General features: G+C 53.5%; 1 protein-coding gene across 3 annotated transcripts in view; it reads right to left on the bottom strand.

Annotated features, from left to right (window-relative positions):
* Positions 1 to 17,605, bottom strand: part of ZNF609 (zinc finger protein 609) — a 72,859-nt gene extending 55,254 nt beyond the window's left edge. The window contains exons 1-2 of one of the 3 annotated variants that reach the window (XM_064456933.1): positions 17,413 to 17,605; positions 2,176 to 3,037 (exon numbers count right to left, since the gene is read on the bottom strand). In XM_064456933.1, coding sequence (XP_064313003.1) covers positions 2,176 to 2,922 — 747 coding nt within the window. In that variant the 5' untranslated portion in view covers positions 2,923 to 3,037; positions 17,413 to 17,605. Of the gene's footprint in view, positions 1 to 2,175; positions 3,041 to 17,412 lie in introns of all 3 variants that reach the window. The other 2 variants (XM_064456935.1, XM_064456932.1) reach the window with 2 other exon arrangements.
* Positions 17,606 to 18,469: the final 864 nt, after the last annotated feature.

The following is an 18,469-nucleotide window of genomic DNA, read 5'->3' as shown; positions in this document are numbered from 1 at the left end:
TGCCAGTTCACATCCAATTTGTCACCCACCAGCATCCCCACATCCTCCTCCACAGGGCTGCTCTCAACCCATTCCCCTCCAGCCTGGACTGATAGCGGGGATTGCTGTGACCAAGGTGCAAGACCTTGCACTTGGCCTTGTTGAACTTCAGGAGGTTTACATGGGCCTCCTCCTCAAGCCTGTTGACATCCATGATGTTTGGTCTCTGCCTTCATAATCCCCACCTTGCTTTGGCATTCCTACCTGCAGAGGGTTTCTGCAGCTACATCAGTAAAAGAAATAAATCTTTAATAGTAACAACACAGGAAAAGCCATGCAAGGTACGACCAAAAGTCCAGCCAGCTCCCATGCTGGCTTTGACAGCGGCCAGCAGCAGATGGCTATGAAGGAACATAACAGCCAAGCATGTTGACATATTTCCCAAACCGCTTCCCAAGCTCCAGCCCTCTTTGGGATTTTCCCCAGCCAAAAGAAATTGCCTTGTACACCCCCCCCTCAATGGGTTCCTCTTCCACAAACCCATGCAGGTGCCCCAGAGCATTGGTGAACTTCCCACATCTGCAGCTTTTTGCAGCAGCGTTCAAGTCCATCATGCAAGAGAGCACCTGCTTCTCTTCCTGGTTTCACGCACTCTGGTTCTGCTGCCAGAAAGGACAAGAAAACAACATGTTGTCTCCACACCACTCCATTTTACAGCCTTCAGTCACCTGCCCCAGGAGTCTTCCTCTTGAGTGGAGGAAGCACCAACTTACTTAGCAGCTGTTCTGCCAGAGCCATCCCACGGCCAGCCATCCCTACCACTCTTCTCCCTGTATATGCTCTATCTTTTTGCGAATGAAAAAAAAATTCTCCCCAACATCTCCCTGGTCTCAGCAACTCTCCCAAATCCACTGTGTGCTCCATACCCTTCCCTTCCCAGTACCGTGATCCCCACACTAAAGCAGAAATCCTCCCAGGGAGCCACTGGCTATAAACATGGCAATGCACACCTCAACACCCCCCCAGACTCTCTCCTGATACCCCAGCATGTGTTGATGGGAATAGGGCTGAGCCACCCCGAACACACATGCTCATGATGCTCACCCCATGCATGGCAAACGTGTGGCTTCATAGGCATGGACTGACAAGACCATGCATGCAGCCAGTGCAGAGAACTGGCTCCTCCAAGCGCAAAGAACTACATGTATTCAAAGTCTTCCCCCATCTGCCCACAGAAATCCCATTAGCCGCTGCAATATACTACGAAACAAGCTAACCGAGCTGCCGCTCCAGCGGCCATATCCAAAAACAGCTGCGCAGCCACCCAGAGCCAAACGCCAGCTCAGACAGACAGACAGACTATTCACGCCCCGGTGACCTGGAAGAGCAGCTTTGCCAGCTCAGCATTGCCACTGTATGTCAGCAGAGGAGCAACACGTAAAAAAAAAAAATCACACACAGCCACCCATTGGCCCGAGGCTGATCATCACAAGAGGGACAAAGCCCACGTAGCAACAGCAGACCAAAAAATGAGGCGGTAACTCCTGTCAACCCTGCACCCTGTGCTTGCCCGCACACCCATGCAGATCCCACATTTACTAACACATTAAGGTCCCCTTCCCTGCAAATGATGCAATCAGAAAGAAATTAATTCCTCCGGGAGCTGCAGGGAGCTTTGACACACAAGGTGAAGCCACTGGGAAGCAGAGTATGGGAGCCAACAGACACTGCCCTGTCCTCTTGGGAGCTGGAGCAGGCACAGGACTGGGACATCACCTTCACTGCCAGCCCAGGCTCCTCCCAAGAGTAACAGGAGTTGGAGAGGCTTGAACCTGCTCGGCACAGCCACAGCACCAAAGAAACCAAATCCCCAAGGGTACAGAAGGATGGTACCCTGACATGCAGTGACTGCAAGCAATTTGCTGGTGCACAATCTCCAGAAGCCAGGCACAGCTCGACCAGTGCCCTCCCATTGCTATGTCCAAACCCTGGCACATCACACAGCCAAACCATCTTCACACCACAACCAGGAGGCACCAGCCGCACATCAGTGCTGGCCCCCAACAGTACAAGACACATGGTCCTGCTGTAAGCTCCCGCTCCCTTGTCACCCGCAGCAGCATGTCCCGGCACAGGAGCAACTGCCAGAGCCGAGCAGCAATGCCGCCTCCACCCACACCCCAACACCTTTCTTACCTTCTCCGACTTCACTTTTTTCGGCTGCCGGCACTCATTTTCCCCATCTTCCAGCTCCGACTTAACTCCCAACGGATTGAGTGCAGCTCCTGTGTCAATAGCTATACTCCCAAGCTGCTCGGCAGCAGCTGGCTCTGTCCCCTGGCCCCCATCATACTGTCCCACCCTGACTGCCAGGGCCAGAGGCTGCAGCATGCTGGGCTCCTTCTCTGCCACAGCCCCAGCACCCTCACTCCTTTCCTTCTTGCTTTTGGATGAGCCGCCCTCCTTCTCCTTCTTGGAGCCGGCCACACTGCGAGACGCCTTGGCTGATTTCTCTGAGCCCTTTGGGGTGACAGCAGGCACCAAGCCACCCGAGTTCGCACCGTCCCCAGAGCGTCCTTGAGCCTCCTTCTTGCCACCAGCTCCCTCGCTGGGAGTGAACAAGGAGGTCCCTGGGGTTGGCTTACCACTGTCCTTGCCACTCTTGCTCCTTTTTGACTTGGATTTGCCCTCCTTGCCCTGTGGGCCCGGCACTGGGCTCACAAACTTGATGTTATCCGGTAGGGTTGCCACCGCATTGGGTGCTGGGAGCCCCACCTCTTTGGAGCCCGACATTTCCAATTTCTGCTGATCCTTCTCCAAATCAGCATCCAGGTCAATGATGAGATTCCCTACACCAATGTCCCACTCATCCCCACTGTCGTACGTCTCAACGGGGTTCGCATCAATTCCTTTCCCTCCGGAAGCTCCGCTGCTCAAGGACATCTTAGAGTTAACGGCCCCTCACAGTTCAAGGCTCTTCCCTGCCTCCACGCCCTGGGGGTCACCTACGTCCTCGGAGGGCTTCCAGCACTCGGGGTCTGCCCAGGTGACGGCATCGCTGCTGGAAGGGAGAGCAAAGAGAAGAGGGTTACACACGAAAAGACCCAGGCAGGCAGATCTGCCTTCATCGGCAGCCACATGGACAGGCAGAAGTAGTCCTGGGCAGGATGAAAGCCCCCAACCTCCCAAATCCCCCATCACACAATGCAAGGCAGCATCCTCCTGCCACCCCCTTAGGGCTGGAGGCTGCTCCTCGGCTGTCCCCACAGTAGCAGCCATCTGGCACCAGTCCCTCGATCAATACCGGCCCTGGCAGGTCACGGCTCTCAGCTCCAACATGACATTACTCACACATTTCCCCGTTCACCATTTCCCTCTGAATTATCGAGTGCTGCCCCTGGGAGGGAGGATTGATTCCTCTCCTGCTGATGCCACCTGGGGGGAGGGCTCCGCTCCACGCCAGCCTCGCTGTGAGGGACAAGAGCCACTTGCCAGGGAAGTCAAGTACCTTGGTGGTAAATAAATCCTGAGCTTCAGCATGCCCGTGACACTTGGGATGCGTCAGAGCGGTCGCTGAAGGCCAAACAGCAGTGGGAAGCACTGGCTTTCCATCCCGCACCTCCAGGCAGCGCAACACGGCACCTGGCTTTATGAGATTAAACTGCCATCACCTCCAGCACGATGAACCATGTAGCAGGCTCTGAAGGATTGGAAATTGAGGCACAGTTGCATGGGTACCTGGCCTTAACTGGGAAGAGAGGGACCAGCCATACCTGCCCACACCATGGCCAACCCCAGCTAGCCCAAAATTTCTCCTCCCAGCTTCCCAGCCCCTCGCCCTCCCTGCTCTCAGATGCATTGTACACTGCCCTGTCCTCGGAGGCAGCGGCAGCAGCAGGAGGAAAACAAAAAAGACACCCACGCAGAAACCGTAAAAGCACCGGAGTTGCTCACTGAGATTAGCTCCTGGCAATTACACTGACAAGACATCATTAACACATGAAACAGCTTCTTCCCAGCAGCCACCCGGCCAGCTACTCAGCCCCAGCTGCCCATTCTCCAGATCTCTTAAGAAATCCTTGGCCACCCATTTGGATGAAGCTCCTCTCCAGCAGCACTGTCCTCCCCTTCCCTGCTGAGCTCCAGGCCTGCCGGCTCCTGGTACTATTTACAAGCAACACTTCAAAAACAGGTGACAAAGAGAAATGAGATGGGGAGGGAAAAACAAAAGAAGAAAAAAATCCCACATGCACAAATTTCTTCAAACCCCAGCAGGCAGGAGCCTGGAAAGCAGCTTCATGGTGCATTTCCAGAGATGCAAACACTGTAAAAATGCCAGGGATTCTTTCATCAGACAGGCTGCCGTAGCCAGACCATTTTCCATCTGCTCCCCACAGCATCCTCAGCTCTGTACAGCTAATAATCCACTCTCTGACAGGTCATTACGGATATTTTTAACCCCAGGAGCCAGAGGCTAGCATGCAAGCTGGAAATGAAAAGCACTGACCTCTCATTTCAGCAGCAGAGAAAGTGCGGAATCAGGAGATCATTTTCTGCACCAGAGTCACTAACGGCTTCCCAAAGCCGCACCGCATGTTTCTCTTGCCTCCTCCTCCTGCCCCAGCACCCACTCCCCAGCCCCGAACTGGGGCATCCAGCCCAACCTCGCCAACCTGCCCCTCTGGAGTTTCTCTCCAAACCACCGATGAGGCTGGTGATCAGCAGCGACCATCTCATCTCTGCACAGCACAGACCTCCCTGGCCAGCACATGTTGCCACAGCCAGCTCCCTTTGTGCTGCGGATCCGCAGCGATTCCTTTGTCTGGGTGGGCAAAGCCGGTAACAAGGCGGATGAACCAGATTTTTAGCCAGTAACAGCCCCCTCCCAGCCCAAAGTTGAAGCACAGGGTCCAGCCATAAGCCTGCCAGACAGGGCTCGGCAACACATGAGCTACCAGGAGAGGATGAGGCTCAGTCTCCAACTCCAAGGGCTGCCTACTCAAGGTTGGAGCATACAAAGGGTCACGGCCAGCTCAGATCAGGAGACATGGTCCAGGATTTGGCCTTGCAGTCACAGTTAGGTGATGGACAATCCATAGGGTTGTACTGCAACAGGCAAAGCATCACCCACTCCATGCAACACCTCCATGATGTTGGCTCGGGTGGCTCTCAGCTCGCACCAGGGAGCTCACACAGCTTACCTGCATGTGTACATATATATATGCACACACACATATACACAAATATTATTCATATATATGAAATAAGGACAGCAGGTGAGCAGGACTTTGGTCTGAAACTATGCAAACACAAGCAGCGTTCACCAGTTCCTATCACAACAAAAGGAAGAAGGAGACCAGAAGTCTGCTGGGTCCCCAGCGATTAGGGAGCCAGGAACAATCAAAGGGTTAGAAAACAAGAGGAGAAAAACATTCACCCTACAGAGGGAGCATCGAGGGAGCACGAGCAATGTTAATGCAGAGGGAAGGGAATCGCAAACAGGACAGACAAGAACAGGCTGGATTTGCAAGAGCGGAAGAAAGGCGCGTCAAGCCGAGAGCAGGGCAGGGAGCTTGAGACATGCCACTGCGGGAAGAGGAACCTGGGCAGGGATCTTTCCAGACCAGGGCTGAAGGCTGGGACCCCAATACATGATCTGGGGAGCAACTCCTGCAAGCCATCCACTATCCACTGCACGTGGCTCTAAAAGCATTTCCCGCAGTTCGAACACCCCCTCACCAAAATTCCCATCCAGTTCCCCCACTTCTCTTCTCCAAAGAGCCAACCTCGCAGGCTCAACCTCTGCAGCCAGAGGAGTGTTTCAGGTCCCTCTCCCAGGCAAGACCCCCGATCTGCTATGCCGTCACTATTTGGGGCAGATGGGAACCCCTGGCTACCGCAGCCTATGGTACAGAGAAGGGGTCCCTCTCCCACTGCCTGGTTTGCCCAAGCTGGAGAAGCACTGGGTGCTATCCAGACCCTCCCTGCTCTCCTGCTGGGGGGGAAGTGGGGGTGGGGGTGGGTTGTGTTTGGATAACAAATCACAGCATCTCAGAAAACAGACTGAGGAGATTGATTCAGCTATAAACGTGTCCTTCCCCTTACCTCCTGCCATCGCGGGGGATTGATCCTTGTGCAACATGAAAAGCATGTGCTCACTTGTTGGCCTGGAGACCTGCCAACAAAGCATTTTAAGAGCAGTCCTGGAGCGCAGATCCTACAAGGAGACAGCTTTCTGCTTGGGAATGCCATGCACACACAGCACCAGACATGAATAATTCAGCTCCATTAGGTGCCGAGACCTCTACAATCCGCATCCATGGGCTGGGATGGAGCCAACCAAGAGACAAACCTGAAAGTTCACTTTCAGAGCTGCAAACACACCTAGAGAAAGCTATTCAAACAGAATTGCTTGTCTTCAAAAAGGGAGCAAGGAAACCGCATGCGCCCCTGGCTCTTTGTGCTGAACATGTGCAGGATGCTCGGCAGCAAACCCTCCGAGACCGCGCCACTCCAGCTTTCTCTACCAGTTACTGGAGGCCAAGAAACCAAGGTGGGGAAGGATTGAACACCCAAGGGCGGCGAGATGCAGGAGAAAGCTTTTCTCCTGGCAACAACCAGCCCACACATAGGGGGACTGTCTCATACCCATGTGCTCCAGCCTGCAGCGCTCCAAGATCAGCCTCTGGTGGCTTCCAGACATGACCGACTGCAATTTTCACCCTGATTAACTTTCAGGAATGCCCGCAAGAAGGAGTGGCAAAGACGGGGGGGGGGGGGGGGGGGGGCGGAATCTCCAGGACACGGCATTTCCTCCAGCAGGGCACAAGGCAGGGAGGGAGCAGAGGGTTTCAGCGAGATGGTTGCCCTGGCTGGGAATGACCCTGGATAGCAAACAGACCCCCCTGCTCCCTCCCAGGCAGAGGCAAAGACAGCACTGGCATCCAGGGGAGAGCATCCATGGAAGAGATGCTGGCCCCCACCACTTGCCAAGAACCCGGCCCCATTCCACCAAGGCAGCCGCATGAGGGGCTGCAATGCCGAAGCCCTTCCTCCCGCCACTGGCGGCCAGCCGGCAGTTCTCCCTATACGCTGCCTCTGCACAAGATCCCTTTTTGTTTCCTTTTACGACTAAAGAAACTCGGGGGGGGGTGTGGGGGGGGTGGGGTGGAACATGCCTGCCTTTCCTGAGCTGCCGCACTCACTCCCTGCTCAGCTCCTACCACCACGTTTGTAATCCCCCAGCTGGGCTTGTTTGGGTTGGATTTTTGTTAAGTAACTCCCATGTCTTTTCTGCGGATTTCTTTTTAAGATGTTCCCCTCTCTCCCCGCCCCCTCTCTCTAGAGATGGGGGAGGAAAAAAAAAAAAGAGAAAAAAAGAGAAATGTTGAACATGAGCCAGCTGGCACGCACAAGAGGAGACGGAGAAATCTGCACAAAGGAGCTTCCTCACTCACTTGCTGCTTTCAGCTCAAGAAATCACGCAGGGGAGGAGGGTTTGCTCTCCCCCATACATCAGTCAAGCCATAGCAGACAAAGGAGATTTACCATGACACCCTCCAGAACTGCCACCCAACAGGGGCAGGATCCCACAATCGCTTTCGCCCAGCGGGAGTCCGAGCTGTTGCAAAACACTCTAAAGCACAGGGCTTCAAAACAAGCTGTTCAATGTGGAATTAAGCTAGATTTTGAACGGAGGAGCTGTGCTTCCACCTCCTCGCTCACACAAGGCGCTGAGAGAACTTTGGTGGCTCTCGGGGCCATGCGGGACAGTGCCAGCAAGCTGCCAGGAGGGAGAAGGCTGAATCCAATTTGAATAAAATGGAGCCACCCTTCTTTTTTTAATATGGAGGTGCACCCCACCAAGACTACATCTTCCAGCATGCACTGCAACCAGAGCACCCGGAGAGATGTTGAGAAACTTATGCCAGGACTCCAAGTTTCCGTAGGCTGAGCCTTGACACTGGAGATGAACCTGACACAGGACAGCGCTCAAGTCATGAGTCATTTGTTGGCATTCTTGAGAAAAGCCTGAAATATTTGAGTCCATGCATTACAAAAGCAGGGCAGACGAGGTCACTGGAAGAGGCTGGAGATGGAGGAAAATGGGAGAGGTTAGCAAAGACCTCTTCAGTGTAAGGGTGGCCAGGCAATCGCTCTATCTGGAGCAAATCTCAGGAGATTTATCAGTTACAACATGCACCTGCTACCAAATACACACTCAAGTCTCAACATCACATTCATCATCAGCCCAAAGATGCAGCTCAGATAAAAATTCAACCTCACGTCCACCCCCATCCGCTCACAACCTTAACACACAACCTTTACAGCAACATTCAGCAGAACTATAGCACACAAGTAATTCCAGCAAAACTGCAGATACAAGATAAGGACATGGGGTGCCAGATCTCCACCTGGCTGTGCTTGAAGAAAACACTTCACCAGATTAGCTAAAATTCAGCGTTTGCTTCTTATTGACACCTCTTTAATCTCGATGCCAAACAGGCATTGAGGAGAAACCTCGATCTAGGGCTGAAAAACCCAACATTCTTGAACATGGCTCGATAGCAAATCCACCCTTGGCAGACCCCCTCATTTCCCTCAACTCCCAACAAGCCAAACACAACCAGCAGCGACATCACCAATATGTGAGGTACACAATAAGGGGGAAAAACAAAAAGAGGAAACGTTTCAGGCCTTCCCTTCACCTTTGCGAAATGGAGAAAAGTGGAACAAGTTCCTCTCTAATCCTCCCTTCACTCTTGGAAGTGTCATCACCAAAGTCCTCATTTTTCATTTGTTTGTGCTTCAAGAGCCAGCAGATCTTCAGATTTACAGTTATTTAATTTTTATGTCTCTTAATCCTGGCATTTCTTTCAACCTACCTACCTCTGTACTGAATAAAATGCAACTCAGATTTCCTCCACCAACACACAGTGAAGTCCAGAGCATCATATTTCAAGAAAACTAACGGTGTGAGAAACGTCACTCAAGGCCCTCAACTCAAGCAGAAGGCACATCCATATCTACAGATCCACACAAAGGCACCAAATGTCACTTCATTTTGTTCCTATGAAGGACAACAGGCAAACATCATCTTCTCTGTACTCCCACTTGCCCTCTGCTGAATCATACTGCTGGAGTCACTTCTCCAGTAGGAAGCCAAGCAAGCACCATCTTTACACAGAAGCCGGAACATATGTGTCAACACGACTCAAGTCACAGAACTGTAGAGCAGTCCAGGTTGGAAGGGAACTCAGAAGGTTACCTGGGCCAACCTTTCATGGGAAAGGGAGCACAGATAACATCATTTACTACTCTGTCCATTCACATCTTGAAAACCTCCAGCGATGTGAATTCTACCACATCCCTGAGTAGGTTGTTCCAGTGAATAATTGTTCTCACTGTAAAAAACTTCTTTCTTATGTTGAGATTAAACCTTTCCCGGTGCAACTTGTATCCATTGCCCCTTGACTTCTCCATGCAGCTCCTTGTGAAGAGAGGCTCTGTCCTTCATAGCCGCCCTTTAAGTCCAGTGGCTTGTCTGCATGCATGGCCCTCCCTTGGAGAGCTGACAGATGTCCTGCTGGGCAGGAGCTAGGTTTGCAGGGAGGGTCACAGTGGTGGGATAAAGTAGCAGCATGGACTAGAGGAGCATCAAGCACAACTAGGGCAGACAAGAACCATAACAGCACTTTGTTATGACTCTCATGGCACCGTCCTGTGTGAGGCACATCCCCTTCCCAAGCCTCTGATGCAGAGATGAGCAGGTAGCAGCAAGGTTCAGGCTTGGATCTTCCTCTGAATGCTGGCTGGCCATAGCCTGCTTGCCCAAAAATGCCAGGCTAGGCTTCTTCCAGCAAGCAGGACCTCACAGAATTCAAAACCTCTGACAGTTGAAAATGGCCAAGAGCTTTCTCAGCAACCCCATCACTCAGATCCACATCCATAAACATAAACTGGTGCCCAGCACTCTTAACATTCAGTTGTACTGGTAAAGAGGAATTGAAAAACCCAGATGCATGGGAGAAGCATTCAGTGGGTAAAACAACAGAGCCACCTTCCTTCCTGCAAGTTCAGCTCTCAGATCTATTCTGAATTAAGGGTGCTGAACAGGGATTTACCCCTCAGTGGTGTGTCTGCATCCTGGAAGACATCGCTGCATAATCGCTGTGCCCAGACCTGCTCGCAATGGTTTAACAATAAATAGAATTACAGCCCCACCTTCACCCAAAGCCAGTATCCCCTGCTCGCCCCACAATCCCTACATGCCACCCTGTGTGACTGCAGATGTCATGGCATTACTGGCACGCAGCACCCAGTGGGTGCCTGGCAGGCACAGTCAGTGCTGTAAGAGCAGAAAGGCATCACCACAGGGTTTGGCTGTTGAAGGCTGACACATGGACCATTGGCAGCTACATAGCGGCAAAAGCAAAAAGCAACCCCATGAGCAATAACTGGCCAGAATTAACTCAGAAGCACTTCAGATGAGTCTAAGCTTGTGAGTCTAGCGCACAAGCCGGCGTGCTATGGCTCAGTGGAGGCGCTGCCAGCAGCACCAGACATGGCCCCAGTGCTCTCCCACCACCACAAAGCCCATTCTGATTGAACCCAGACAGCCATGCCGCTGCTGCCTTATTCAAAAAATAACATTAAACACTCAAAACAGGACATCTGAGGAAGCCTGTCTGGCACCAAGCTCTGAGTCGCAATGCCTCCCAGAGGGACAAACCTGGGGGTTGATTGTCCCTCAAGCAGAGAGCTGGTGTGCACCAGGAAAGTAGACCAGCCGTGTGAATTTAAAACCTGTCTGGTTACTGCCTTGCTAACCTCAACGAAGAAGCAAACTGATTTACAAGAGGCTTAAAGATATCTGAATCAGTGGCCTGTCCTCATACACAACCTAGAAGGGGGTAGAGAGCATGAAAAAATAACCAGAAAGGCTTTCAAATTTCAGATAAAGCTCCATGCAGGCTAAAAGACTGCCAGCAGCCCAAGAAAGTCAGCAGCAAGAGGAAACAGCAAGATGGATGTGACCAGGAAAGATCCCCAAAGCATCAGTCATGGAGATGAGAAGAAAAAAGAGCTGACAAAGACCAAAGACAACCAATGGGCATAAATAACTGCTGGAGTAAGCACCAGAAAAAAGGGACTCACCCTTTTCCCCCTGCTCACCCAGCACCATCAGCAGGGTTGCAGAAAGGCGCACACAGTTTTGGCAGTAGCCCGAGCGCCTCTGCACCAGCCATTTGTACCCTTCCCTATGGGCTTTGGAGGCAGCAAGGCCCCTCGCCTCGCTCCCAGCCACCCTGGTACCCCTGCTGTCCCCTAACCCCATGGCAGTCCTAGTCCCAAGCTGGGACACCACCAAGTGTTTCCAATGAGGATCACCCTCCACAGAAGTACAGCAGGCAAAGGAAACCACTGGCTGAATTGGCAGAGCAGGGAGGGCTCCATGCCGAAAGTCAACACCTCATTTCTGTCTTCTCCATCCAAAGGAAGACTGCCAGAGCAATCTCAGCTGAATGATGCTGTTGAGTAGCGGCTCCCAGCCACAGCCCCACCTCGACAGGAGAAGGGTACGCAGCAGCATGATTTGGAGAGGACAGGCAGACACTCGCTTGCTCGCTCCCAGAGAAGGGAGAGCCTCAGGGCTTTATTTTTTCTTTTAGAAGAGCACACAGGCAGCCTTGGCTGTTTTGCAGGCTTCAGAAGAGGACGAACTTCTCTCCTCTGCTCCTAACCACTTCACTTATTAATGCCTTTAATTCCCTTCATTCAATAACCAATTAGGGCACCTTGGCTACACAAGCTAAGGCTTCATTTGCAGCAGAGGACCATACGTATGGCTGTAATCTCTCTTGCTGTCAAGTCACCAGCCTGGGAACGCTTTGGGAAAAAACATCCATACTGCAAAGTAAAGAAGGAATGCAGGCGTACACAGACAAACAAATGTGAGCACAGTGAGTACCATACAAAGAACTCCCTTCTTGGGAGGGTTAATAAATAGGTGTATTTAACAGATTAATAAAGCACATCTTGCAAAGCTATGGTATAGATCAGAAAGTTGCTAATTCATGCTAATGACCCATTGCAAATTGCTGAATTTTGTGAATTAGCCAGCATGTAAAGGACTAAAATAAAAAGCAGCAAGAACTGTGCATCAAATTGTACTTGGCTTATTCTGGTAATCATAGTGCACTTTTAAATACTTGTGGTGATAGGTACAGAGGGAAGGTACGGATTAGATGCGAACCCCCAAAAAAATAAACAGGAGCTCTTCAGGACAAAAAACTTCATCATGGCATCAGCTACTAAGTCTTTGGGGAAGGAGCAGTAATTCTCATGGAGATTAGCAAGACTCTACCTCTTCAACTGAATTCATGGCAGTTAATGTTAGGGAAGTCATTACACACCTCATTTTCACTCCTTTAAAATCTGCAAAGCAGACTCCTTCAGAGCCACCATTTCTCCCATTGGAGAAGCACTGGGATAACTCCGAGCCAAATCTTTGGACTTGGCTCAAGCCAGAAATGGTCTATTAATCAAAACCACAAAGAGGTTCAGCAAATTTATTAAAATCATTCTCAAACTGCTTTGTTTTGTTATCAATAAATCAGCGTAGCCACTCAAAGAAACGAGATGTTGCGTGTGATATAGCACGGTACAAAGATGTCATCCTTCCAGCCCTCAGAGGAGTGGCCGAGGGGGCCCAGGAACAGCTCGGAAAATCCAATGCCGCAAAACCTTTCTGTGTACACAACACGCCTGGGGAAGGAGCCGCATAACAGGACACTATTATCTTCCCTTTTCATTTATTTTCTTACTCCATAAACAAGGAAATGAGTTATGGAAGTTGAGCATTTGATGTTTAAATACAAAATATCAAGATTCTCCTGAAATTATCTTTGCGCATCCACAAAAATGCACTCGCATCCTTTTATACTCCCTCTCTACACAACTCCCACCACATACAATACCTGAGTTGACACTTAAGCAGCTACATCAGTAACTTTTGTGCACATGAAGGACACTGAGCTGCAAAAGCAAAACAACTTCTTGGTTTCATCTTGAAAACTGGCTTTTCACCAAAACCCAGAAGTGAAATAGGTATTTCCTTTGAAGAAACGATATAAATTCAAAGAAAAGAAATTGCATAAGTAACTGCAGCCACAGAGCAAGTTCCCCAGGCAGGCAGCCATCACCTATTTTCTTTACCGTGGGACCATCAGCGCAAAACCTTACTCTTTCCTCTGAAATTGCATCACACCAAGGCACTGATCCTCAACAGCAGGAAAGTGCATTTTCAATGCAACTGCACAGCAAAAGAAGCCACATCCTGGTGGGACCTTTTTTTCTTCCCTTCTCCAAAAACAACAGCATCCCTTCCCCACCTGCACCAACCTGGCACGGGGATGCGGAACAGACCAGCTGCTGCCAGGGTTGCCAAAGCTCCAGTTCAGTAGCTACACATGGCCACCAGTGAGCCCCGAGCAAGCTCACCTACCTCTCTTTGATCTTATAAAAGACCCTTCACGCCCAGATGAGCTCCTCAACATACCCCTACATCCCCAAAACCCTGTGGAAGTCAGGTACCCCCACGCAACAGCATTGTCCTCCCTCCAGCCACTACCACTGTAGCACAAGCATCCAAACTATGACTTTCCCAAATAAGTGGGCAAGCTCCATGGGGAAGGGACCAGCTCTCCTCACACACAGAGGGTCCAGGCACGCTTGACCCATGGTTCATGAAGCATCAGAAGAGGTGTCGCAGGAGAACTGCAGACAGCCCATGCCATCTCCAAGTGCTTCAGGGACTTTGCTGCTTCTCGTAAAAATCTCTCCACAAACCACCATCAGCCGCAAGGAAATATGGGGCAAGTTTGGGAATGGACCCACAGCTCTCACGGCCCTGAGGCTGGGCAAACATCAGTCTATATTCTGCAGCAAGCCTGCAAAGATAAACACAGACCTCACCTTGAACTCATTGGGAAAGCACCCCATCTCCTGCAGACTACGCAAAGCTGATCTGCTTGCCGTGTTCGCTGTGTACAAGCAACCAAGCACAGTTAAACTGTCACCAGCCCCAGCAAGGTCACCTGCGGCCTCACCTCCTTTCAGTACAAAGCTGGCACGTGACATGCTCCCCACAAGCATCTGCCCTCTCGCTGCCTGTCCCCAGCAGGTCCCTGCCTCCAGCCGGAGAAGCCCGCCAGAAGCAACAGCGTCAACACTCAAAGGGCATAGCTGCACACACAGGCTGTCACACATCCCCAGAACAACATACCTGGGACCATAAATACCATCTTATTTACATAATGCTCTGGATAAAGGGGACAAAGAGGCTTACTGCATTACATCTGGGACTAGTGTTGCATCAGCGCCCAGAGGCCCTAATCCAAATCAGAGCCCTGCCGCATGGGGCACAGTGGGACAGCAGCGAGGTGCATCCCCACTCCCAGCCCGTCCAAGGTCGAGAGCAACACAGCACAGCCCAGCTCTTCTCCTTCCCTCCATGAGCAAGCAGAGGAAGATCCCTTTTTTAGGCAGCGTACTCCCAGGAAATACCAAGTAAATCACAGTGTTGGGCACAACATGCAACTCTGGTCCCTGACTGCCTTTCTATTGTGGCTGAGCCCTGGGATACCAGCCATGGGTCTCCAACCTCTGCCATGGCAGACATGACTCACAGACATCAACTTTGGTTTGGTAGGGATGCCTGCGTGGAAGCGCTAGAAAGACAAGGCAGCTTCTGGTTTTCTTTAATTTATGCAATTAAAATTAAACAGATACTGTAAATATAATCTGGAAGCAAATTTCAATTCAACACGGTCCCACTCTCAAAGAGAATAAACGAGATGGAGCGAACTCTAGTCCTTCCTTCTTGTTCATACATAATAAAGACACAGAAGCTGTTAGGTAGCTCCAACACAACTGCCTTTTGACTTTGCGAACCCTTTCTTGCCGAAAAAGGCACGCTTTCAGCTAGCCTTACAATTTAAAGGGAAAAAGCTTTAGAGGCAACAGAAGCAGATGCCATGCCCATCGACATCCGACAAGTCAGGCACAGCGAGCACGAGGGGACTTTGCAACCTTGCAGCTGCAGCGAGGGAGAGACATTATCTGCAGTTGCCATCTCAGCCCACAGCACAGGGCTACAGACGGACAAACGTCCCTTGTTCGCAGCAGCTTCTCCCACCCTCAGAAAAACCCAACACTTTGTGCAACAGGGTAGCACATGTATGTATTAAGAGACACCTATATGCGTCTATGGGCACACACCAGCCCCTCTCGCTAACGAGCAGCCTAATAGCAACTCACAAAACAGACCCTCTGCTGGAAACCTAAAAAAAAAAAAAAAAAAAAGGCCTCCCGGACATACTCAATTACCTATCATCAGAACTTGCTTGATAATCAATTTCCTCTGGTGGCTCTAACTGGCTCGCAGCCCCTGTCCTGAACGCGAGGCCAGTTTAGGTGAAACATTAAATCCCTGTCCTTTTGCGCCACCGAGACGGCCACGCACCTGGTGCTGCGCATGACTCCCTTTTCCAGTGAGCTCTACCCTGCAGGGACACAGGGAGAGGAGAAAACACTGCTGGATGAATGAGGGCATAAAAGGGCAAAGATTTTTGTTTCGAGAGCGAAATGGCTTCAAAATAATAAATTATAAATTATTTCTGGTCAAGAGCTAATCAATAAATAAGCTGACTGGATTTTTTGAGTGCTCTGTGTGTGCGGCCGCATACTGCCAACAAAGAGCTAGAAATGTGCAGCATAATCCAATGCCAGAGTCATCGCACAAAGCGTGGAAATAGGTTTTCCTGAGGATGTCCAGGCAAGGAAGGCTGCAAGCACCCGCACCGTCCCTGCGCACGCCTGAGCCCGAAAGCCAGCCCCAATGCCTGCATCCTTAATTCTTCTGGAGAAGGAAAAAAAAAAAAAAAAAAAAAGGCATGCGAGCTCTTTGGTGTGTGCCATGAAAAACATGTGTGTCTGACACCTCCTGCAATGGAAAGGGCCTTCCCAGAAGGGAGGGGGGGGGGGGGGGGGGGGGGAAGAAGGAAAGAAAGGGAAAAAAAAATTAGAGGGCTGCTGGGAGATGGAGGGGAGCCAAGCCTCACAGACCAGACCTGAACCTGTGACCTTCCCTGTGCACACAACAGACGACAGGAGAGCTTCACGGCAGAAGCAGCCGTCCTCAGCCCCCCGTTTCACCCGCAGAAACCCACAGCCTTTACAGGACACCTCACTGCCGGCACAGCCACGTTGTCACTTGCCGTGTCACCCACCCACATCCCTGTCCCAGGATCGGCCCCACCGCACTGGCCCTCAAAATGGCAACGTGAGGGGCTCGAAGGACAGCCGCTCGTCCTGCGGTACCGGCTCACCTGCAGTACCGGGTCACCATCACCCAGGGGCCCCACAGGCCCTCTCTGAAGTGCAGCTGAGGGGGGCTGGCACCCAGCCCCCCGCCAGAGGAGCTCCGTTCTCACTGTTTGCCCCTCTCCGAGTGCACACAGTCAACTCGTGCTTGCTAAATGCCTTTGGGAAAATTTATTCTTACGTGATTTGGGCCCAAAACCCCCCACGAAGGGCTGTACCCCCAACTCCCCCCAGCACCCCAAAAGGTCTGGGGTGCAGTGTCCGAGAGGAACCTGCCCTCCCGGGGCATCTCTACTCCCCCGCACCCGATCTGTGCGGGGATGAGAGGTTTGAGGGACACACACAACCCGCTCCCCCACAGGGACGCAGCCACCCCCTCGGGAACTGCACCTCCGTGTCCAGTTACCACTCCAGGTCCACGGCCCGGACATATCGTGTGCGTGTGTGTGTCCCAGCCCTGACCCTCAGCCCAAAACATGCCCTGCGGTGACCCCACATAGGGAGGATTCCCCCCCACACACCCCGCAGCTGTGGGGGCTCCGTGACACCACCCCATGCACCCTGGCGATGGGACGCGCTGGGGGCCGAGCCCCTAAACCCCCTCCCGGGGGAATCCGTACCCCACATATACGGTGAGCCCCCCCATCATAGTGGGGAGGATGGACCCCAGCCCCAGCCGCCCTGTGGGTGCCTCCGGGTCCCACGGCCGCGGAGAAGGTGACCCCGCCGTCGCAGGGGGGACGCGGTACCCGACAACCACGGGGGGGTGTGGGCCGGGGGGCACACACCCCGCGGCCCGATGGTCCCGGGGCGAACCCGGGCCACGGTGGCGGCGCCCCGCCACGGGAGGGGGCTCAACCGGCGGAGGGGGCCCGAGAGGGTCCCGGCACAAACGGCCGCGGGGGAAGGCCCCAACGGCCCCCGAGTGGTAACCGGTGCCACAACAGCCGCTGGGGACCCGGGCCCAACGGTCACAGCGGGCGGGGGGGGGGGGGGGGGGGGCGGGGTGGCCGGAGCGCCGCGGGGCCAGGCCGGGCCCGCACTCACCCGGCTCCGCTCCCGTCCCCGGTGGCCCTAAGTCTCCTCCATGGAGCCCGCTTGGCCGCTCCTCTGCTCCGCCGGCAGCTAGGGGCCGGCCGCCGGGGCCGCCATGCCGCCCGCGCCTGTGGGCCGCGCCGCGCCGCGCAGGCCGCGCCGGTGTCCGCCTGGCGGGGCGGGGCGGGGCAGGGCGGGGCGGGGCCGGCCGGGAGCTCGGGGCCGCTCGACACCGCTCGGCTACGCTCGTCACCTCTCGGCTATGCTCGGCTCGGCTCGGCCCTGCTCGGGTCGGCTCGGCCCCGCTCGGCACCGTTCGGCCCCGCTCGGCACCGTTCGGACGCCGCAGTCCGGAGCCGGAACTCGCCCGGCAGCTGGAGCGGAGTGGCGCGGAAGCCAGACAAAACCCGGAAGGTGGATCCAGGAGCAGGAAGGACCGGGAGCGCCTTCCCCAGCGGGGAGGAAAAGCGGGCGCGGCGCGGCCGGAAAACGTGGAGACCCGATCGCGACCGGGAACCGGGCCGCAGGAGCGGCGGCCAGAGCCCGGAGCGGAACGTTTTCTCCCTGAGGAGCCGGAGCCGCCGCGGTGTCACCTCGGAAAGGTGGGGGAGGCAAAATTTTGGGGGTGTTTTACACGCTGCGGGGTGTCGTGTGGGCCCCGCCCTGCCCGGCCCGCCCCCCCGAGGCTGTGCTTTCGGGGGCGCCGGCAGCAGCACCGCCGCCGATTCGCCTCACTGAGCCGGCAGAGAAGCGCTCAGGCAGACCAGTGGGAGCGGACAGGAGGGGATGGCCCCCGGGGTGCGCCCTGGAGTACCCACGCAACCCCCAGAACCCACGGCATCAATGCCTAGGCGGTCATTTTTCATCCCCAGTGGGTCTCTGGTGCTGGACGGAGGGAGCATCTTCCTGCTTCCCAAAAGCATCAGGATCCCCAGCCCTCTGCACCCCCCAAACACTCCACTCCCAAACCCAAAGCCCCAGTGCCAGCCCCACACTGGCCAGTGAAGAGATGCGGGCTCACCACAGCCAGGGGTGTCCCAGCCCTGGCCCCAGGACACCCCAAAATCAG

The sequence above is a fragment of the Phalacrocorax carbo genome, chromosome 7 (assembly GCF_963921805.1).
Source record: "Phalacrocorax carbo chromosome 7, bPhaCar2.1, whole genome shotgun sequence".
Taxonomy (NCBI): Eukaryota; Metazoa; Chordata; class Aves; order Suliformes; family Phalacrocoracidae; genus Phalacrocorax; species Phalacrocorax carbo.
This window is presented reverse-complemented; position numbering and strand designations above follow the sequence as displayed.